This window comes from Hypomesus nipponensis, chromosome 23, assembly GCF_054491055.1.
Source record: "Hypomesus nipponensis isolate SF chromosome 23, ASM5449105v1, whole genome shotgun sequence".
Taxonomy (NCBI): domain Eukaryota; kingdom Metazoa; phylum Chordata; class Actinopteri; order Osmeriformes; family Osmeridae; genus Hypomesus; species Hypomesus nipponensis.
Genome location: NC_140383.1, coordinates 6947831 through 6970560, shown reverse-complemented (window position 1 = coordinate 6970560; position 22730 = coordinate 6947831). Strand labels below are relative to the sequence as shown.

Here is a 22730-nt window from a genome sequence, read left to right as displayed (position 1 = left end):
TTTGCTGTTAAACCTTGTTTGACATTAGCTGTTGTGTACTTAATGACAATAGTTAGACAATGACAATTACACTTTGTCTCATTTGAAACACTAATTCCCCATCCTTCTGATCAGATGAAAGCCAATACTCTTGTACCTGTCTAAGGAGCATGACAGTTTTCACGATAGCCTGTGTGTATTTACCAGGGGTGTGTAGGCTCAACCTGCCAGCCTCAGAGATCCTGTTCACCTTGGTAAACCTCTGGGTAAACATCATGCATGGCTGCATGCCAGATCATCCTCTGATTGAAATGACCATGGAGCTAACTTGTAAATAATTCTGTTTCTAAATGCTGATGTACATAAGACATGGCAGTCTGCTGTTTAAATTACCGTATAGAGGGACAGTAAATCGTGACTATAAGATACGTCATAAAAACCTGTTGAGGAACACACCCCTCTATAAATTACAGTAAAGCTTTAAAATAACATTGATTCATGTTCTACAGCACCTCTTACAACAGGACCTAAGGATGTATACATGTAATAATGGACTAACTGGGTGTAGTTAAATGAGTAGCAGGGATCATAAGAAGGACTGGTCTCCATATGCTTTTCTAAGTCAACAGTGTAGCACGTATCACTCTTTGTGCTCTGAGGTGCTGGGTGAACTGCATTCTGTGCCTCAAACCCACCACTGCAGAAGTTAAAGCTAGTTTCTTCAGTCTACAGGACCTGTTATATTTTCGATCTGAGAACATCAAATGGCCTCCAAACCAAGGTAATTTGTTCACCACTCATTGGCATTACCTCATATTATATACTGTATCGATCTAAGGATTAGAGTGGCTGTTATAACAACTTGTTGAACTTTGTGTGTTTGCAATGACTGTTGAACAAGCCCCATCATAATACAAACAGAGCTGTATTGAACTGGAGTCAAACTAGAGCAGCTTTCATCTGTGTATTGTAGATTATTGAAATATATACCGTTTGGTGGGATTGGTAAGTAGTCATGTCTGCTAATAGGGCAGGTTCCTAAAGAAAACCGCAAGCCAGCAAACACGCAACATTCATCCCGTCACAAGAAATCAAACAAGAGAGACAGGTAGGGTTAAGAGAGGAGCTGTAGTCATTCGAGTTTCTCTACATGAAAGACAACAAGTGAGGTGTTAGATCTAGCGACGAGAAAGTGTTCTGGAGAGAGAGCTTGTTTCAGGGAGTACATAGACTTTTACCTGGCAGAATGGATCCATCGAGCCACAGTCCTGCACAACACAGGTGAGCCCCTCACAGCGACCTGCCTCCACCTCTGAACCCTCTTACTCACTCTCAAGCTTAAACTGGATTGATCGATCGATCGATCTCTGTTCAGGGATTAATTAGAAACATTGTTCATTTCATTTTGTGTATGTTCATCGGTGACTCCTGATGCCATGCGTAGGATAAATTATGTTTGTTTAATGGGACTGCATTGGATTTGTATCTATGTGAAACAGTAAAAAAACAGATACCGTGAAGTGGCGGTGGGGTTTGTCTGGATATGTTTGTATTTGTGTACTTTCACATAATGCATTGAGTTTGTAGCCCATGAGTGAGAGTGATCTGCTCATGTGTTCAGGAAAGGGAAGGGAATATTCGGGCTGAAAGTGAAGAAGAAGAAGAAAGTCAACACAGAAGGTCTGGTCTTGGCAAACAAGGGTGCTCTTGGTAAGGCCTTGAAAACAAACACGACAAACCGTGTACAGTGTAAGCGGCTTTGGTACGCGAGAGAGAATGGGTCCTGTCTTATTGTCAACTGCACTTGAGCCACTTAAGTCAACTCGGCCTGCTACTGAATGGTTGGGTTTTTACTGTTTGCATTGAGATCATGTGTCTTATAAATGTTGTTCTACATGTGTGTGAATGTGTGTTAGATGGTGCAGAGGCCCAGGCTAACGCTGAGGGTGCAGATCTCGAAGGCCTGAACCCTGAGGACAGCAGCCTTGCCGGTCCCTCAGGCCTCAACCCTGTCAGACACCGGCCTAAAACCAAAAGGTACACCACACACTGTATCTCTGTGTATCCCTCCAGCCCTTCACCGTTCTCCAGACACACGTCTCTAAGGTAACGACTGTACTAACACAGCACTGTCCTGACAGACACAAGCTCAAGCCAAGAATCCTGGATGCTGAGAGTAAGGCTCAGTCCTTCCAGGTAGATGCACACGTCGCAAATTACATTTACATTACATTTACATGTATTCATTTAGCAGACGCTCTTATCCAGAGCGTCATTTTGCACGGCTGGAAATCAAACCGGCAACCTTCTGATTAATAGCCCGATTTCCTAACCGCTTAGCCATCTGACCCCCCAAATGACTCACTGATAATAATAATAATAATAATCAGGTTAACTTCCAAAATCCGTAGGCATCAGTTGAGGGAAGAACTGTGCCTTTGTCTGTGTCTTCTAGATAGCCATCAACATCACAGAGGCCCGACAGCTGGTTGGAGAGAACATTGACCCCAGCGTGGTGATAGAGATAGGGGATGAGAAAAAGCAGACGACCGTCAAAGAGGGAACCAGCGCTCCCTTCTACAATGAGGTGCCCTCCAGGATCTTCATCTGATCTGACTTCAGGCTCTTCACACGAGACTGTGGTAGGATGTAGACGTCTAACTCTCCTCTCACTCTGTTTTTGAAACAGTATTTCGTGTTTGACTTCTTTGGCCACCAAGAGACCTTCTTTGACAAAATCATCAAATTATCGGTGAGTTGATGAGGAAGTTAAAGCCACAGTAAAACGCTTGTGTTGAGCATCAGTTGTGTCTTTGAGACTGAAAGCAAACTTCCCTCCTTCTCAGGTGATGCATTCCAAAATCATGAGAAGCTTTTGTGTTGGATCCTTCAAACTGGATGTGGGGACAGTCTACAGACAGCCTGGTAGAATTATCCCCCCACCGTCCTCCTCCCTCTCTAACTTTGTTATCCTTTCTCTCTTCTACCCTTTCTGTCTCTCTTCCACTCCTCACCCTGGCACGTTGGAAGTGTTAGTGTGTCCACATCGTGCTTTATTATTCTCCTTCCCTCTTTCTTGTCCTCATCCCTGTCCTGCCTAGGTCATCAGTTCACCAACAAGTGGGCAGTGCTGACTGACCCTGCAGACATCCGCACAGGGGTCAAAGGTTACCTGAAATGTGACATCGCTGTGACAGGCAAGGGAGACGCCATGCAGCCTTCCCAGAAGCTCAGCGACGCTGAGGAGAACATTGATAAGTGAGAGGCACACACATACAGTAACACAAACACATCATGTACTATCCAGTACACACACAACACAGTGATCCTTTTCACACAAAACAAAGAAAACATTGACACAGCTTGCTTGAGTGTCTGTGCAGAATATGGATCACAGCAGTAATCACCTTACTGTATGTGTGATACTGAAAGGTGGTTTGAGGTGTCCCTGACTGGTTTTTCTCTGACCCAGGAACCTACTGCTTCCAGAGGGTTTCCCATCAGAGCGTCCCTGGGCCCGGTTCTACGTGAAGGTTTACCGGGCCGAGGGTCTGCCCAAGAACATCATGGCCAACATAATGGCCAACGTCACCAAGGCGTTTATAGGGGACAACACGGCCCTCATAGACCCATACTTGGTGGTGTCCTTCTTTGGACAAACGGTAACCGAGGAAAATGTCCTTTGTCCCACTTTCTAGTTTCTTTACCTCTAGTTTCTTCACTTCTAGTTTTTTCACTTCTGGCTTGTTTCCTGTGTTTGAGACTTAATTGAACTAGTTTAAATGCATTCTTTTTTCAGTTGGTCGAACGTTAGAGGCTTCTGCTTAGTGCCAGGTTAGGTTAAGTAAGCAGAGGAAAGGATCTGAACTTGACCCAGGTGTACCATGTGTGTGGCCCAGGGCAGAACATCGACCCAGAAGAGCACAGCAGACCCGGTGTGGAACGAGCAGGTGGTCTTCAAAGAGATGTTCCCTCCGCTGTGCCAGAGGCTGAAGATCCAGGTGTGGGATGAAGGGAGCATGAATGACGTTGCCATAGGGACACACTACATCGACCTGCGCAGGATCTCTAATGAGCAAGATGGTGACAAAGGTCTGTCCAGGTCTATGAAAGCCTTTTCTTTTTTTCTTACTGATGATTATTACAATATTAACTTGGTATAACCTGCCTCTCTCTCTTGCTCTCTTTCTCATTCTCTTTCCCGCTGTCTTTCACTTTCTCTCTTCGTACCCTCTTTAGGTTTCCTTCCCACGTTCGGCCCAGCCTGGGTCAACCTCTACGGCTCTGCCCGCAACTTCTCCCTGGTGGACGACAACCCTGAACTGAACGAGGGTGTGGGAGAGGGCGTGTCCTTCAGGGGGCGCGTCTACCTTGAGCTAGCGGTGGAGATCCTGTCAGGGGGGCCGGGTGCGGCCGAGTCCAAAACGGCCCGCGTGAAAGATCCCAAAGCAGGGAAAGCTGCAGGGAAGGACCCCAAGACCCCCACTGGGGGGGCAGGTGGAGGCGGGGGGGCAGGAGAAGAGGAGAAAGCCAAGGCTCTCGGGGCAGAAGTGATGCCAATAGAGTCTCCACCTCAGGTGAGGGACACTCATCCCACTGCTAACCACCACCACAGTCCCTTACCACTCACGTTCTACTAGGTTGCAATTACATATATCCTTATCGATCTGAAGCTGTTGCTCAGAGCTAGATCAGAACGCTGTCCTGCTCTCCTCAGGCCAGCGACACTGACAAGGACACCTTTCTGCTGTTCGGAGCACTGTTTGAAGCCTCCATGATTGACAGGAAGGTCGGGGACAAGCCATTGAGCTTCGAACTTTCTGTCGGTCAGTACTTCATTTTGAGAGACCTTTTAAATCTAAAATCAATTGGTGACAAAGTACATATCCTACTCACAGTGTGTGTGTGTGTGTGTGTGTGTGTGTGTTTCTAGGGAACTTTGGGAATGCCCTAGAGAACCCGTCTCAGCCCAGCACTCGAAAAAAGGTGGAGAGCTCCGAGGCTGAGGGCGCCCCCCTGCTGGAGACGTCGGACGTCTGCAAGTCCTCCTCCCCCCCGGAGAAACCCCTCATCTGTGACGGGAACAGGTGAAGACCCATCGCCCCACGGTCGTCTCTCTTCCTCAAACGGAGGAAACCTGCGTGAAGATGGATTAGGGTCTCGGGAGGATGATGCAGTAATCCGGTGTGGCTCTGTGTGTCTAGGTACTACATGCACCTGCCCATTGGCAGACAGAAGCCATGTGTCCATGTGTTCAGTTGCTGGGAGGACCGCACCTATCGTCTCTACAATTCCAACATGTTGGAGAACATCGCCACTGTGTTTGTATGTCGACCTGCTTCCGCCGTACACGACCTGACCAGACATGTGGGAAATGCACTGGGAGTGATGGTGATATTGTGTTCTGTATCCAGGAACAGGGTATGGCCAGTGCAGGAGAGCTACACAAGCAGTCGGATCCTGGAGCGGAGGTTCTCATTCGTCGATCGTTTCAGGACTTCTGTATGGATGCCAGGTACTCCTAACACCATCACTTGATGATGACAGGTAGTGTGAGCATGGCCAGTGTGTTTACTGTACACTGAACATGTGAAGTCATCAAATTATTGTGTGTGTGTCTGTGATTACAATCTTTTCTGCAGACACTTCATAGCCTTTACAGATAGGAAGATAAAGAAACTTCAGCTGACAATGTTGGACAAGAAACGCCTCACAATGTGCAAACAGGAACTGGTACGGGCCTTTCATAGCTGCTCATATTCAAGTCAATATTGTGTTTTGTACAGTATGTGTGTGTGTGTTCATGCCACTGTTACCCCCATCAGGAGAGTATGATAGCTGAAGCTGAGTCCATCGCTGAAAGAAAGCGGAAATCCCTCAGTGTGAAGGAAATACTCCTGGAGGCATCCAAACTCTCACAGAAACTCAGGTTCTTGGTGGAGGAGGTACGCTGTGTGTGTGTGTGCACGTGTGTGTGTGTGGGATGACACAAAACTGACTGCTCTTCTCCCTTTCATCCAGCCCCAACACACTGTCCCAGATGTGTTTCTGTGGTTGCTAAGCAACAACAAACGCGTGGCATATGCCCGGGTCTCCGCCCGCGACCTCCTCTACTCTGACAACCCAGAAGAGAAGGGCAGGGACTGTGGCAAGATAACAACCTTATTTCTCAAGGTAAACGAAAGTTTGAAGAAGAAAAAAAAACTTCACCAAAATGAATATATAGCTTAATGACCTCTAGAGACAGCTTCTTGTTTCTAACCACCTCTGTTACACTTCATGTATCCACTTGCCTGCTCACAGACCCCAGGGAAGCGTGTGGTGGGCTGGACCGTGCTGGCTAAAGTGGACATCTATCTGTGGTTTGGGAGCTGCACAGACTCCTCCCATGTGCTGGAGGAGTTGCCTGAAGGGATGGAACCCAAAGAGGGCGCCACTCAGGAGCATGTAGGTCCCCCTCCGGACCACCTCCTGTATCAAGGTACGACAAAGCACTGCTGCAATCCATACCCCAAGAGACTATCATCTTCAAGTGGGGTTAAATGGCCAAAGCCACTGCAGTGTAGTTGGTTTAGATTTATATGTGTGTGTGTGTGTGTGTGTCCTCAGATCATCACAATTTCCAGCTGCGAGCCCACATGTACCAGGCCAGAGGGCTGATAGCTGCAGACAGCACAGGCCTCTCAGACCCGTTTGCCAGGGTCTCCTTCCTGTCTCACAGCCACAACACAGCCGTAAGTGTTCCTCCCACACAGTACACTACACTCGGGTACACCCCGACACCCTTCTCTTTCTCCCTCTCTCAGTTATTTCAAGTCTCTCTATCCTCCTTCTTTCCCTCCCAGATGTAAAATGTGCTAATCTATTCTAGCAAAAGCTTTTATCCATAGCAACATCCAAGGGGGTGATTCAAACCTTCAACCTCTTGATCTTGCTGTCAAATGCGATATCTCTGAGCTATACCCATGTCCTGCCAGATCATCAACCAGACCCTGACCCCTACCTGGAACCAGACACTGCTGATGAGAAAGCTGGTGCTGCACGGAGAGCTGGCTCACCTGGCCCAGGAGCCGCCACGCGTTGTCATCGAGGTGTACGACGACGACGCCCTGGTGAGAGACAACAGGATCCGCCCAATCCCAGGATGATCTGAGTAATCCGCCTTCCTCCTCATGGAATCTGTCTGTCTCCCTCAGGGCAAGGCAGAGTACCTAGGCTCCACTGTGGCCGTGCCCGTGGTTCGAGTGGCCGACGAGCCCTACTTTCCTCCTGAGCTGCAGTACTGCCCTATTTACTACGGGGGGCAGTCTGGGGGCGACCTTCTGGCTGCCTTCGAACTCCTCCAGGTATGTAGTAGGAGGCAGAACCAATGAAACGGCTCAGTGGGACATTTACAGCAGTTGTCTCTCCTTTGTAGATCCCAGAGTCCGGTGAGGAGAGTCTTCCACCACTCGAGGAGGCAGAGGGACTGGTCTACCGTGTACCTGCTAACATCAGGCCTGTCCTGAGCAGGTACCGCCTGGAGGTGAGACACACACTGGGATTTACAACCACGTTGAGTGTAAAGGGCTCTTTTAAATCGAACAGGCGAGACATTTGTTCCATGTGTCCTGCTCCCGGTGTGAGACAGACGGGTGTGTTGTGACGGACAAGTGTGTGTTATGACAGACAGGTGTGTGTTGTCTTGCTTCCTCCAGGTGTTGTTCTGGGGTCTGAGGGAGCTGAAGAGGGTGCAGCTGCTGTCTGTGGACAGGCCGCAGGTGTTTATAGAATGTGCAGGGAGGGGTCTGCGTTCCTCTGTCATCCAGAGCTACAAGAAAAACCCCAACTTCTCTGTTCTGGTGGATGCCATAGACATGGTAACTGTTACCTGTGCTGCTATGGATCGTTTTGCTTGTGGCCATGAGTATAAACATGTGTTAACTGCTGTAGCAACTTTTTAACACTATCACTCAATGGTGATAATTGAGGTGATTCTTACCGTCCTCTCGTTCTCTTTTGTGCCCTCACTCTCCGATCCTTTCCTCCCTTTTTAGGAGCTACCAGAGAATGAGCATCTCCACCCTCCCCTCAGCATCAGTGTGGTGGACTGGCGCGCCTTCGGACGCAGCACGCTGGTGGGAAACCACGTCATCAACAACCTGCGGCCCTTCAAATACACCTCTCTCTCTCTGCCCCCAGCCAGCATGATGGCCAAGCCTACACCTGCCCCGGTTATGGACCCACCTCTCAGAGAAGGTGAACACCCTAAACATGATGCTGGGCTCTTATTAACCCCCCCCCCCCCCCCGGGTTGGTCCTGTGTCTTCTTAGCTGACATTGTTTCCTATCCCAGGTGCATACCAGCTGTCAGCAGACAGCGACCCCTCCATATCGATCCCCCCCGAGGACTGCCTCATCCCCATAGACCAGGAAGCACCTCCTAGGACTCCGCCCACTACTGAAGCGCCGCCTGAGAAGAATAAAGTGAGAGGATACGCAAGGCCACAGAGGTCACACATACACACACAAGCGTACACACACAGAGGTCACACACACACACAAGCGTACACACACAGAGGTCACACACACACAAGCGTACACACACAGAGGTCACACACACACACAAGCGTACACACACACTGTCATTCACAACATCTTTCACGTCCAATAGGACAACAGACAGAGCTCGAGGAGGTCGACGAAGAGGAGAAAACGCACCATGGCAGACGAATCAGCAGAGAGTGTCATCGACTGGTGGTCCAAGTACTACGCCTCAGTGGACAAGATCCAACAGGTGAGAGTTGTTACAGCGCTTCACTGCAGATCAAGAGGTCACTGAGATGCATCTGAAGGGGTGGCCTGGGTTACTGATGTAGCAGAGAGTCCACAGACAAAGCATGGTACCATCCACACCTTCCCCTACCCCCGACAAGGGAAGGGTCCTTCCCCTTTTGTCCTTATCTCCCAGAGTAGGAGCTTCAAATTCCTGACCCAGCATGGGGTCAGGAACAGAGACCATGGTCTCACATTGTCAGAACAAAAGGAATTACTTGAAGGAACTTACTTGTGTGGACTTACAAACATTTTCTAAAGGACTACATGGCTCATGGACACTAATTCAAGGACAGTAGTCGATGTGTTAGAATGTGTTTGTCTCATTTACCTAGAACGTTGTTAATTGATGTTTGATTATAACTTCCCTTCAGGTATAGTTAAATCAGTCAATCTTGGTATCAAAATAATTGTATCATACTAACAAAACCAGTTATGAACGTTGTATTGTTATATTCTGAAGTTTGAGCATTCCATGGACATTTGAGATAATGGAACTCAAAACTATCAGCCACTTCACACCTCTGGGCAGGTCCCAGGACAACGCCCAGGTGGAAGTAACTGACCAATGAGAGAGGTCACCTTCACAGGGATGACCCCCTGTTCTTTGGGGTATTTAACCCCCAAACGTACAATCACCCCTGCTTGTTCGTAGGATAAACTTGTGGGTGAACGCGTCACTCTCTAACCTATTCCTCTTAACCTGCACCTTCACTGAGCGCCCGGAACTTTGACGAGAGATTCCGATTCTGTTCGTTGGACATAACGAACCATTTGACTCCGTTCTTCAAACCGACAAAAGTAACTGCGATTTGCAATATTTCTTACTTGTGACATATTGGCATGTTGTGATTGAATTGTTGATGTTTGATTGTATTCTACAAATGATTTGACTTAATCATCGTTAGGTCAGTTTCCATTGATCGTCCATTGTTACTATAAAAGCCTCTTCCTATCTCTACCTCTTCCTCAACTTCTCCCCTCCCCTCCACACGCGCTCTACGCAACCATTGTGTAGCGCGCTCTCATTAGAATTTAGGCCTACTGTACTGCTTTAGCCCAACTAACCCATAACTTGTCTGGTATGTGTTCACTATAATTACAATCTCTTAAATAAATCATTGTGTATAATACTCGCTTATGTCTCACGTTATATGATCTGCTCTACTTTCATAGAATTTACTACTTAAGATTAGACTGATTATTACGAGTGCTATTATTCGATACTATTAAACAAGGTTTCCTCTGTCCCTTTCACGAATCAGAGGTGGTGCCCCAAGAACTACTATACTTTATTAGAAATTAAGTATTACTAATCTTAAACGAGCAAACCACGCTACATACTGGAGCCCCGTGCGAGGCTTTGAAACAGATTGAAACGAGCGATTTATAACTGAGATTTTCCGTCTGAAACAGAACCCACCCTCCCACCCTTTTGGTTAAATAAACGTCCGTTGTATTTAACTATCCCCCAAATAGATACAGTTTTAAACACTGTTTGAATACTGCGCTGTGTACTGAATACTGATTGAATTGGCTTTGTCGTGACAACTGAATGTTTGTGGTTGCTATCTAGCTTTGAGCTCGGATTGAGCGGAGGTACGCGCGTGCGCAGTGACACGGCGTCCCGTTTCATTTCATTTTGTAAATTTGAAGGCAGCGCTTCCAAGAGAAGGCATAAGAACCTTTTGACGGGTCGTAACCACTACTTATATTGGTACCATACACGCTTCTGAAGGTGTATCTTAGTAGTGTTTACTATTTTGGGTTAAGCGAATTAACCTTGCAACTGTTAAGTTGTTCCATGTCTCGTTAGGAAACAGACATGCGGTTTAGTCCTACAGGACTTTTATTTTGAAAGAGACTTAAGCGAATTCACTTTGAAACTGATAAGTTGTTCCGAGAAACAAACATGCGGTTTAGTCCTAAAGGACTTTTATGTTGAAAGACACTTCGCAGTTCTCTACTAAGCTATAGGCTTCAATATTGTTAAGCAATTGGCCATTGATTAACATAGCTTTTTAAATAAAGCTTCACTTTGTTTTGCATGTAATTCAACATTAATGTAAACACTCAACTTTCTAGAATCAATAAAGTAACAGTAAATAATTATTGAGACAGTGGACGCTGCTTATTTAAGGACTTTTATTGTTTGCTAAACCAGAAATAGTTACGCTTCGTCAGCAAAACTTGTAATTTGATTTCATTCCGCGCACTTAAAAGTGGAAAGTTGTCAGAATATCGGCGCTGTTGACCATCCTGAACTGTAATTCTATTTACCCCTCATCAGTACCAACTTTAACACAGTCACTAAATAATAATTAAACGTAAAGTGTATTATTTTTAGTTTGCCCACTATATCTGCGAGCAGTCCAAAAGGACTTTTGTTTCGAAGTAGCCAAACAACGCAGCCTACTGCCACAAATTGTTACACAATTCTTAAATTGATAAACCCTAGCTTTCGGAAAAGCTTCACTGTTTTACATTCAATTCGACATTAATGTAAAGCCTTGCCCAATTTAAAGCTACATCAAACATGCAGCAGCAATTTGGTTCATTATCTGTGATTTGATCTGCCAGTTAACCTTAATATTAATTTTAATTTGAATATTAATTTCACTTTTGGATTACTAATCTTTGAATATTAATTTCTGATTTTAAGTAATATTATATATTTTTAATTATTATTATTTTTTTTATTTTTTTTTATTTTTTATTTTTTACAAAAAAAAAAAAAACACTACAAACTAAAGTGCCTAAGAACTTTACCACAATAGCATTGTGCTAATAACCTCAATTAGCCAAATACATCCTTAGTTAACTAATCATGTCTCACCTCACGGAAGCTGAGAAATTGATGGCCTACCTATCAGAGAAAGAAAACCCCAAATATGTGGAAACTCTGACCGGTCTACCGTTTGAGGAGATCGCCAGGAAAACCCTGGAAGTGGTTGCAGAAAATGTGGGTCAAACATTGAGCAAGTCCCAAACCATCAAATGCTTATCCAGCCTCGGTCTCAACTATGCTGCCCAACTCAGGTTATCAATTGCGGATGTCAAAACACAATGGGCACAAGCTCTTCGAGATCAAGAAGATGCTCTCAAAGCGACAGAAAGTGAACGACAGCGCCGAGAACAATTGGAACAAAAAGCAAGCGACCTGGCTGGAGAACTGGAGAGTGCTAACACACAGCTAACGGAACAGGAAACACAACTGATACAACAGGAAATAATCCTCAAAGAGGCCCTCAAAGCAAGAGAAACAGAACAAGATCGACGAGAACAAATAGAACAGGAAGCCAGCAGCCTAGCCGAAGAACTAGAAGACGCTAAGACTCAGCTAACGCAACAAGATAGCACCCTCAAAGATGCCCTCGAAGCGAAAGAAGGTGAACAGTACCAAAGGGAACGACTGGAACAAGAAGCCAACTGCCTGGCTGAAGAACTGGATAAAGCTACAACACAGCTGTCGGAACAGGAAACACAGCTAATACGACAGGAAATGACCCTCAAAGATGCCCTCAAAGTGAAAGGAATAGCCAGGTCAAACAGAAGATGGATTGCAAGTGAAAATAGTGAGTTCAACATCACAGGCTTCACCCAAAACAAAGCTCCAGTCACAGAAACACTCTACTTGAAGCTAACGTTCGGGGAAATGTCCCTAATCCACCCCGTCCATGTTTCTCCGCTTGAGACCGAAAAACTGCTGATTGGACACGATCTACTCAACAGACTGGAACCCCTCATTGACTTCAAACGAAACCAGATGTGGACCAACGTCAAGAAGCCCTATCCACTGCCTCACCCTGAAGTCCACAACACAGTCTTCACAGTTGAAGGGGGGGGACATCCTACGTCTGATCCACATATCTCAGAAGGAGACTCGACCCATGGACTAGATGGCCACTCCAGACCGCCCCAGAGCTACGCCACTCACTCATCGAGACACACAGTTCGAGGAAAATCAGCACTCCGCAATGACTGTCGACCAGCAGAAACCCACCTACGACGAGAAGCGTCACAGGTCCAAAAGAAGTCACATGATGCCAACTGGATGAGAGCGCAGAAAGTAGGAAGACCTACTATAGCCGATAAGCATCCCAGAAGAGGCACCCCAGCTGTGACAAAATGGCGCAACCCCCGGAAGAAACCACCGGACAACAGGCCATGCACAGAGGCCTGGCCTGGCTTTATACCAGCAACCTGACCCTGTCAAACTGCTGAGGAAACAAGTGCACAACAGGTGCCTTGCCCAAGTGCCTCAAAGTTCAAAAAACTAACCTTCCCTTAAACCAAAACAATAGCCAAATACCGTCACAAGACAAATATGGCTCCACCAATTTACCAAAAATAAATAAATCGGTACCAGACACCCAACATGACTGACCACAATAATATGCTACAATGCCTCATGAGCAAACTACCCTAACCCCTTACAAATACGACTATGACTCCAGGAAGTCAAAGCCCACTCCCACTTTATTATTTTGTATTTCTATTTTTATTTTTTTATTTCTTTCTCCTTTCTTTTTCTCTTTCTTTCCTTTCAATTTTAGGCATAGGACCTTAACCTAGAGAAACTTATTAATAGGACCTAAGTTAGCCCCATTGATTCCTGCCTTGTTTAGAGTCCACTCATGCCAATGTGTCCAGTAGAAATGCTATCGTACTGTCGTGTTTGTCTTTTCTCTGCTCTTCTTACGTGCCAACAGCCCAACGACGTCGAGTCATCGGACGTTGCCAGCAGGGGGATATGTAGCAGAGAGTCCACAGACAAAGCATGGTACCATCCACACCTTCCCCTACCCCCGACAAGGGAAGGGTCCTTCCCCTTTTGTCCTTATCTCCCAGAGTAGGAGCTTCAAATTCCTGACCCAGCATGGGGTCAGGAACAGAGACCATGGTCTCACATTGTCAGAACAAAAGGAATTACTTGAAGGAACTTACTTGTGTGGACTTACAAACATTTTCTAAAGGACTACATGGCTCATGGACACTAATTCAAGGACAGTAGTCGATGTGTTAGAATGTGTTTGTCTCATTTACCTAGAACGTTGTTAATTGATGTTTGATTATAACTTCCCTTCAGGTATAGTTAAATCAGTCAATCTTGGTATCAAAATAATTGTATCATACTAACAAAACCAGTTATGAACGTTGTATTGTTATATTCTGAAGTTTGAGCATTCCATGGACATTTGAGATAATGGAACTCAAAACTATCAGCCACTTCACACCTCTGGGCAGGTCCCAGGACAACGCCCAGGTGGAAGTAACTGACCAATGAGAGAGGTCACCTTCACAGGGATGACCCCCTGTTCTTTGGGGTATTTAACCCCCAAACGTACAATCACCCCTGCTTGTTCGTAGGATAAACTTGTGGGTGAACGCGTCACTCTCTAACCTATTCCTCTTAACCTGCACCTTCACTGAGCGCCCGGAACTTTGACGAGAGATTCCGATTCTGTTCGTTGGACATAACGAACCATTTGACTCCGTTCTTCAAACCGACAAAAGTAACTGCGATTTGCAATATTTCTTACTTGTGACATATTGGCATGTTGTGATTGAATTGTTGATGTTTGATTGTATTCTACAAATGATTTGACTTAATCATCGTTAGGTCAGTTTCCATTGATCGTCCATTGTTACTATAAAAGCCTCTTCCTATCTCTACCTCTTCCTCAACTTCTCCCCTCCCCTCCACACGCGCTCTACGCAACCATTGTGTAGCGCGCTCTCATTAGAATTTAGGCCTACTGTACTGCTTTAGCCCAACTAACCCATAACTTGTCTGGTATGTGTTCACTATAATTACAATCTCTTAAATAAATCATTGTGTATAATACTCGCTTATGTCTCACGTTATATGATCTGCTCTACTTTCATAGAATTTACTACTTAAGATTAGACTGATTATTACGAGTGCTATTATTCGATACTATTAAACAAGGTTTCCTCTGTCCCTTTCACGAATCAGAGGTGGTGCCCCAAGAACTACTATACTTTATTAGAAATTAAGTATTACTAATCTTAAACGAGCAAACCACGCTACACTGACTTACCTCAGTGAAGTGAGTGAAGCACTGAGTGAAACTTCAATCAAATGTGAGATGGTGCAATGGGCAAGAACATGAATTAAGATCCACCTTTGAGATGAAATTGAATGGATGTTATGATTTGTCTTGCAGGCAAAGCAAAGAGAAGGGCACCCATTTCCAAATCTGTATGACAATGGTGAGTGTTGATATACAGGTTGTTGTGGTATCAAACTTAGAACTTTTAATTAAGTATTCAGGTTTCACTGTAGAACGGAATGGACAGCACTCTGGTGCTATAGTTTACAATGTACTCTGGCATTATGACATGCAATATTCTGGTCCCTTACCACACACACACACATACACACTGTTGTGCATTGCAGTATCTCCATTCCAAAACTTGCTTTCCGATGGCGTAGACTCCTTGGGTAAGGAAACTATACAGTAGCTGGTTGACTTTAAAGGGTTTCACTTCATTCTCTGCTTTTGTTGCAACGCTCTGTAACAGGGAGCACACCACAGTGCAGCACAGTGGGGCTTCTGGTCAACATTCTGACTTCAACACTTTCAGTAACTGTGTGTGTGCGTTTGCGAGTGCGTGTGCGCATGTGTGTGTGTGTGTGGAGGGTAAAATATTTACTTTTTTTTTTTTTTTTTTTCACTAGTTGGTGGCCAGCAGGTTGATGATAAAAAGAAGAAAGTACCCAAAATGAAAGATGTCAATGTGCTAAGTGGCAAACTGGCCACACTGCAGGTACTGTATGTCAATAAAAAACATAAAACACAAACATCTGACAGTGGGCCACAAGGACTGACCAATCACCACCACGTTGAGTGAGACTGTGTCAATCCCTTCCAGCTGTATGACAAGGAGCTGGAGGCAGAGTTTGGTCCGTTTGATGACTGGGTGAACACCTTTGAGCTGTACAGGGGCAAGGCCAACGATGAGGACGGAACGTGCGATGAAAGGTTCGTGGGCAAGTTCAAGGTGAGTAACGTTACGCCGGTGGTGGGTCTACCCCGCAGCTGATCTGATCTGATCCTGATAACAGAACGGGACACGAGAGGGGAAAAAAGACTTTAGAACATTCCAAACTATTTTCGAAACTGCTATCAAAACAACAATCTCCTGTTCCAGAGTTGTCTCTAGGTTGCAGATCCATCCTACACAGTGCAGAGGCTATACTTCCATACACTGTAGATGACCAGTGTACTTTCCTTGTCCGTCAGTGATTACATCCCAGGTTACTGTGTGTCCAGGGTCGCTTCTGTCTGTACAAGCTGACTGAAGATGAAGAATGGGAGGAAACTCCAGACCCGGGTGACTTCAAGGTCAACCTCGGGATCCCCTCCAATCACTCCGTCAACGTCCTCATTCGTGTCTACATAGTCTCTGTGAGTGGTGTCTATATTCCGTTTAGTCTCTTTCTAAAATACTTTGACTGATAATATGAGTTGACTGGTAGTGTTAGTGTGTGATCTAGTTTAGCAAGCTATCTGTGTGCTCCATGGTTCCCTACTGTACTGCTGTGCTTCCCAGGCTGCCAACCTCCACCCAGCAGACCCTGATGGGAAGTCGGACCCCTACATCGTCCTGAGGCTGGGAAAAACCGAGATCAAGGACAGAGACAACTACATTCCCAAACAACTCAACCCTGTCTTTGGCAGGTAGGAGACTTAACACTAACAAAGCCTGAGATCTATGCAAGGTTTTAAGATCCCGGACTCCTTCCCTATCTCAGGTCATTCGAGATCCAGGCGACGTTTCCTAAGGAGTCTCTGCTGACCATCCTGATCTATGACTACGACTTGGTGGGGGGTGACGACTTCATAGGGGAGACCAAGATCGACCTGGAGAATCGCTTCTACAGCCGCCATCGGGCCACCTGTGGCCTGCCCACCGAGTATGCAGTGTGAGTCAAAGTTGTGTTCAAGGAGGCGTCGCGATATTTTATACTCCAAATAAGTGTGTGGGTTGTTACATATATATTTAGTCATTTAGCAGACACTCTTATCCAGAGCGACTGAGAGTAAGTACAGGGACATTCCCCTCGAGGCAAGCAGGGTGAAGTGCCTTGCCCGAGGACACAACGTAATTTGGCATGGCTGGGAATTGACCGGCAAACCTTCTGATTAATAGCCCGATTCCCTAACCACTCAGCCATCTGACCCTCAGATCTGACATCCATCTGTTGTTTCAATTGTAACTGCTTCTTTTGATTCAGTGACGGGTACAATGCATGGAGGGACTCCCTGAAGCCCTCAGAGCTGCTGATGAAGCTCTGTAGAGACAACGGTCTAGACGGGCCCCACTTCACACCAGGAAAAATCACCATTGGAGACAAGGTCTTCACGGGGAAAACCCTCTTCTCAGACGAGGGTAATGTATGGTGTCAGCGAGTGTATAGCTGCCATGTGTTGTACCACAGTGCAAACCTAACCCTACATCCAGACAGGGGCGTGTGACTGCTGCCGTGTTGCTGTCTTACAGAGCAGACAGTGGAGTCCTACGAACACCTGGCTCTGAAGGTCCTCCACAGGTGGGCAGAGATGCCTGGGGTGGGGCTCAGACTGGTGCCAGAGCACATTGAGACGCGCTCACTCTACAACAAGGCCAGGCCAGGCATGGACCAGGTATTGACACGCTATTCCATTCTATTCTCTCCTGCCTGTATTCTATTCGACGCTATCAAACATCCCATTGTACGTCATCGTGTGTGCGGGTGCGTAGGGTCAGCTCCAGATGTGGGTGGAAATGTTCCCCATGGACATGCCCCTCCCTGGACCCTCAGTGGACATTTCTCCACGCAAACCCAAAGGGTAAGGCTCTGACCACTCATTTACCATTGACCGTAACTGTACTTATACATTTGCAGATTGATACATGTTAAACTGCTTGGGTAAGGAAACATATACAGCATGTTGCTGACTGTGTTTCCTGTGTTCAGGTATGAGTTAAGGATCATCATCTGGAACACTGAGGATGTGATTCTGGAGGACACCAACTTCCTCACAGGTCAACAGTCAAGTGACATCTATATCAAAGGGTGAGGAGTAGGGGTGTAACGATACACTCAGCTTGTGATACAATACGTATCACGATACTGGGTGTACGATACAATAAGTATCACAATATTTTGAACAACATTTTAAATGAAACTGAAATTCAATTAACAGATTTATTTCCAAAACATTAAACATTTTCAGTAATTTTCATTGTTGTACATACAATTTAGTTAACTTAGTTCAAGCGATTTCTGTGAATGCACGCATGACACAGTGAATGAACGCATGACGTAGGTGCAGAGTAGGTCGCGCGCTGGTACCTCAACCAATAAGATCAAACGGACGTCACATTGTAAAAATATTGCCATAACTCTACGATACATATTGTAAAATGTTTGTATTGCGAAATATTGTTCCACGATATATTGTTACACCCCCAGTGAGGAGAACCATCTACTGTATGCGATTATGCTGTCTCCAAATGACACGGATACAAAAGTAAATTGTATTGTTTTTTGGCTAAACTGCATTTGTCCTGTGATCTTCTTATCCTATATCTAGGTGGTTAAAGGGCTTTGAGGACGATCGCCAGGAAACTGATGTCCACTACAACTCTCTGACAGGTGAAGGCAACTTCAACTGGCGCTTCGTGTTTCCCTTCAGCTACCTACCGACTGAGAAAGTGGTGGTGGTCAGCAAGAGGGAGAGCATCTTCTCTCTGGACAAAACCGAGCAAAAACTCCCTGCCATTCTGGTGCTGCAGGTCTGGGACTTTGAGAGGCTGTCATCTGATGACTTCCTAGGTGAGACAAACTCTATTTCCAAGAGGATCAAATGAGCTGAATGTCAAAGATGGGCCATCTGGTGATTTGTGTGCGTTCCTAGGCACGGTGGAGTTAGACCTGCATGGGTTTCCTCGCGGGGCTAAGTCAGCCAAAGCTTGTAAGCTGGACATGCTGGGTGACAGCATGGAGAAGATCTCCATCTTTCAGCAAAAGCGTTCCAGAGGCTGGTGGCCCTTCGTCAAGTCCGAGGAACTCACGGTACCACTCAGTCATACTTCCAAGTTCTGTGTCAACAGTGCCTCTTTACCAATCCTTGAAAGGGCAGATGTGTGTCGTCATATAACCCTTTCAGACATTTAAGACACTTGCAGACCACTTGACATTATGACAAGCCTAGCACTGGCTTAGACACAGGATTTGTGTTCACTCTTGTAGGGGAAGGTTGAGGCAGAGTTCCACCTTGTAACCGCAGAGGAGAGGGACAAAAACCCAGTTGGACGAGCCCGCAAGGAACCAGAACCACTAGAGAAACCCAAGTAAGATGCTCTAGTCAAGGCCTTCATGTTTGACACGGTTAGAAACCCTTCTTTTCACCCAAATTCTTCATCGCAACTAAGTCTCCCTCCCTCTCACCCATCAGCCGCCCCGACACCTCCTTTTCCTGGTTCATGAACCCCTTCAAGTGTTTCTTCTACCTGATCTGGAGGAATTACAAGAAATACATCATCATAGCCCTGGTCCTCCTCATCACTGCTCTGTTCATTGCCCTGCTGCTTTACACTCTGCCTGCAGCCATCTCCCAGAAGATCGTTAATGGCTAAGATGCTCAACAAACTTACACACACATCACACTGTCAGGTGGTGTGTGACCTAATGCTGTATCGTGTATAGTGGCTGCTACCTGAGGAATGACTAAACTTCAACAGTTAGCATTTATTGAGATTTAGCAAGAAAACCTCATTAAAAGCAATTTGTTAATGAAAAAATGCAGTGACAAAATACTCACTGCTCTTCTTTCAAAATAAATGATTACATATTTTAAATAAAGGTTTCATACGCATAGATACATGTAGGGAAATGTCAATGATCAAGTTTTTGTTATATCTATAGACATGTCAGGATAGGTTCAACATGTCTAACATTCCACATTATGTGCACTTTGAATTGCCTTGTTGAAATGTGCTATACAAATAAACTTGCCTTGCATAAATATTAATTCTTCTTAAAGACAATTGTGACAAATAAATACAATTAACATTTTAACCATCACTGTTAAGTAATTTCGCTCCTTTGATATCATAAAATCACAATCAAACTGATCAATCATTTTGTATTGGAATTATCTGAACATTATTCACCAGTGTCAAACATTATAGCCATATGTCCAAAACTAAAATCCAAACCAACAGGTTTACTCAGACACAACCAAAATCACTCATAAAAAAAATAAATAAATAAAAACCTGTCCTGATCATTAAAAGATCTCAGAGTCCGTCCATGACAGACCTTGCTGGGCATGTGAGGAAGATGAGGAAGTGGACGTCACCGCAGCATGATTGACAGTCTCTACTAAGCTGTGTCCTAGCAACTGTGAGGAGTTTAACTGGAGAGAACCAGGATAAGCTAAGGCAGAGTTACAGTGAGTTCGGTTAAACAACAGGCTACCATAGGAGGGGACAGTGTTGTTCCGCTGCTGCTGAGAGGTGACTGCCGGGGCTTGGCTCTGGGTGTTCAGGGCCTGGGCTGGTCCTGCACTGGTAACCTGGGCCGACTGGTTCATTAGGCAGGCCTGGAGCTTGCGTTTAGCCCTCCAGCGAGCCACCCGGAGCCGGGTCTTCTCTCTGCGCTCTCTCACCAGGTCAGCCAAGAGGGGCTGGGGGAGGGACTTCTCCATTTCCCGCCTACGGTTCAGGCTGTGTCGGCGGAGTTCCGCCCTGCGAAGCTTGTACTCCTCATATAGGCTCAGGTCCTTAGGCCACGCCCTAACCTGCCTCTGCCCCGTGGACACAGAGACAGCCATGGCAGGCTGGGACAGGGAATCTGATGACGGAACAGGAGGTTTATAAGAACAGCAACATCTGAATTTTCTTAACATGAATAAACTGTGACATGTTTACTATGTGACTGACCATAAATAGTTAAAGAGATAGGACAAGGGCATGAGTGACTACTCACAAGTGTCAGAGCTGGTTGAGCTGAACGGTGTATGATCTATGAAGTTTCTGTTGTCCTGTGATGGGCCTCTCCAGTCTTCCTGACTACCCTGGGCCAGACGTTCACAGTCCAGCAGCAGAGAGGCCACCTCCTCGGGTTCCTCTTTTATACAGATAACCTCTACCTCCTCTTCCTCCTCCTTCACCTGTGGTCGGAAAGAACCCTTGGAAGCCAGGGTTGAGCCCATTGCACTGTCTGTCTGATCACAAGATCCTGGTATTGCGGTTGGGGTCTCTGTTGCCTGCTTACTGGTCCACTGATCAGACTCACACTCCTGATCCCTCCTCAGAGAAGCTGCATCATCTAGAGGCCTGTTGATCTCTTCTGGGGGGCAAAAGTCAAACAGACGTAATGATGTTGAATGTGTAACACGTCCTCAAGATTGTGACCATGATACAAACAAAAAGTATACACAGAGCTAGTGCCATTTTACCTTTAGGTTCCTGGTCCTCCAATGACCCATTTACTACAGATACATTGCTTCCTGAGCCATCCACATCCAGCGAATGATTTTCTTGCACGTTGTCAAACGATGTGGCCAACGAAGAATCGGGGGGTTGAGTGACTCTATTCTGGAGCTGGTTAGTTTCCTTTGTTGTATTTCCTCCGTTGCCATCGTCCCTTCCTGTTGCAGAGGGTGCTGAGGGCACTGCCAACCCTGGGACAGTGAGGGTTTCGGAACGGACATACGCGGTCTTCTGGCAGGGGGAAACCCGTCGGTCCTCCTTTGAAACCATGCCACTTAGGCTCTGCTTTAAATATTTTAATCGTATTTCCGACAGTTGCAGTTTACCCTTGATATCTTCGTTCTCCTTTTCCTTGACTGCCTTCTCTCTTTTGACCGCAACCATCTCTCTTTTGACTGTTGACATCTCCCTCTTTAACTCTTCAAATTTGACACCAACCACTTTTAGCATCTCTGCTAAAACTGTTTCTACAGCTGTATTTACCGCTCTCTCTATGACTGTCCCCATCTGGCCACGCATTAGTGATACAGCTATACTGACATCCATATTTAAATGACGAGCTGAGAAATGTGACCCTCAGCTAAAACGAACAAAATGTATAGTAGCTCACCTAATCTAACGCCTTTTAAAACGTAATGTTAGGTAGGTATTATTATGTTTCTGACTAGCACTACTACTGTAGCTACAGTAGCTGGCTGGCTACACAGTAGTTGTTTCCGTTAGCTAGCTACTGTATCCTTTAATAGCTAGCTAATATGTGCCATTCCAGATCCAAGAAGGCTAACAAAATGTGCTGTATAGCTATATTTAACTACGTTTAACTTGTTGGAATAAACAAATCTATCTTACAAACAAACAACAGAGGATGTCTATCTGCCACGTTTGAAGTCCAACTTGTCGCTAAATAAAAAAGACTGTTGGTGCGTTGCATAGACGGAAGTAAATATAGTTTTCTTGTGTTTCACTAAATATCGTTCGGTGGAGTCAGTAGTCTACAGCTATGCACTGGGCCCAGTTTGTCTGAAAAGAGCTAAATTTAGACGATTGTGGGGCACCTGTATGCTGAATTTTACTGTCTTTATTTGAAAGATTGTTTATATTTGTAATACATGCATTTGAATAGCCAACGGTTGTTTCGAGATATCATTTTAAACTTTTGCCCTTATGATTAAACAAAACCGTATTTATTTCTGAGTACAAACTATTTAATAATAGTGTTTTTTAAATTGGGGGAACCTGTCACATTTTATGGAAAAAATGGTTTTCACAAAAACTACAGAATCTCTGTCTCAGGTTGAGGTCAACTAGGAATAATAATTACAATAAAATGCAAATGCTAAAATACAAAAGTAGGGCATAATTAAAGCCATAAAAGAATAGAACAATAAAACTATGAAGTCAGATGGCTGAGCGGTTAGGAAACG

The 22730-nt window shown here is 45.5% G+C and overlaps 2 protein-coding genes across 3 annotated transcripts; one reads left to right on the top strand and one right to left on the bottom strand.

Annotated features, from left to right (window-relative positions):
- The first annotated feature begins 1225 nt into the window (after positions 1–1225).
- fer1l6 (fer-1 like family member 6) lies at positions 1226–19891 on the top strand. Its single transcript, XM_084688474.1, has 41 exons — positions 1226–1260; positions 1601–1689; positions 1896–2016; positions 2121–2175; positions 2435–2566; positions 2669–2731; positions 2826–2904; positions 3081–3237; positions 3452–3641; positions 3879–4071; positions 4219–4556; positions 4697–4805; positions 4913–5066; positions 5184–5304; positions 5394–5494; positions 5622–5712; positions 5805–5924; positions 6001–6153; positions 6283–6460; positions 6589–6713; positions 6957–7091; positions 7176–7325; positions 7397–7504; positions 7677–7838; positions 8016–8217; positions 8315–8445; positions 8633–8755; positions 14985–15030; positions 15500–15588; positions 15694–15822; positions 16095–16229; positions 16375–16502; positions 16577–16747; positions 17060–17214; positions 17326–17468; positions 17566–17654; positions 17783–17881; positions 18402–18643; positions 18726–18883; positions 19061–19161; positions 19266–19891. The coding sequence occupies exons 1-41, from the start codon at positions 1226–1228 to the stop codon at positions 19444–19446; spliced, it is 5481 nt and encodes a 1826-aa protein (XP_084544600.1). The 3' UTR covers positions 19447–19891.
- LOC146234013 (uncharacterized) lies at positions 19544–22280 on the bottom strand. Of its 2 annotated transcripts, none has more exons than XM_084688647.1 (3): positions 21273–22280; positions 20801–21160; positions 19544–20665 (listed from the first exon to the last, which is right to left on the bottom strand). In XM_084688647.1, exons 1-3 carry the CDS (start codon positions 21850–21852, stop codon positions 20100–20102), a joined length of 1506 nt encoding a protein of 501 aa, XP_084544773.1. In that variant the 5' UTR covers positions 21853–22280; the 3' UTR covers positions 19544–20099. The 2 variants fall into 2 exon arrangements, with proteins under 2 accessions (XP_084544773.1, XP_084544772.1); XM_084688646.1 differs by having other exon boundaries at positions 20801–21163; positions 21273–22278.
- Between the last annotated feature and the right edge of the window lie 450 nt (positions 22281–22730).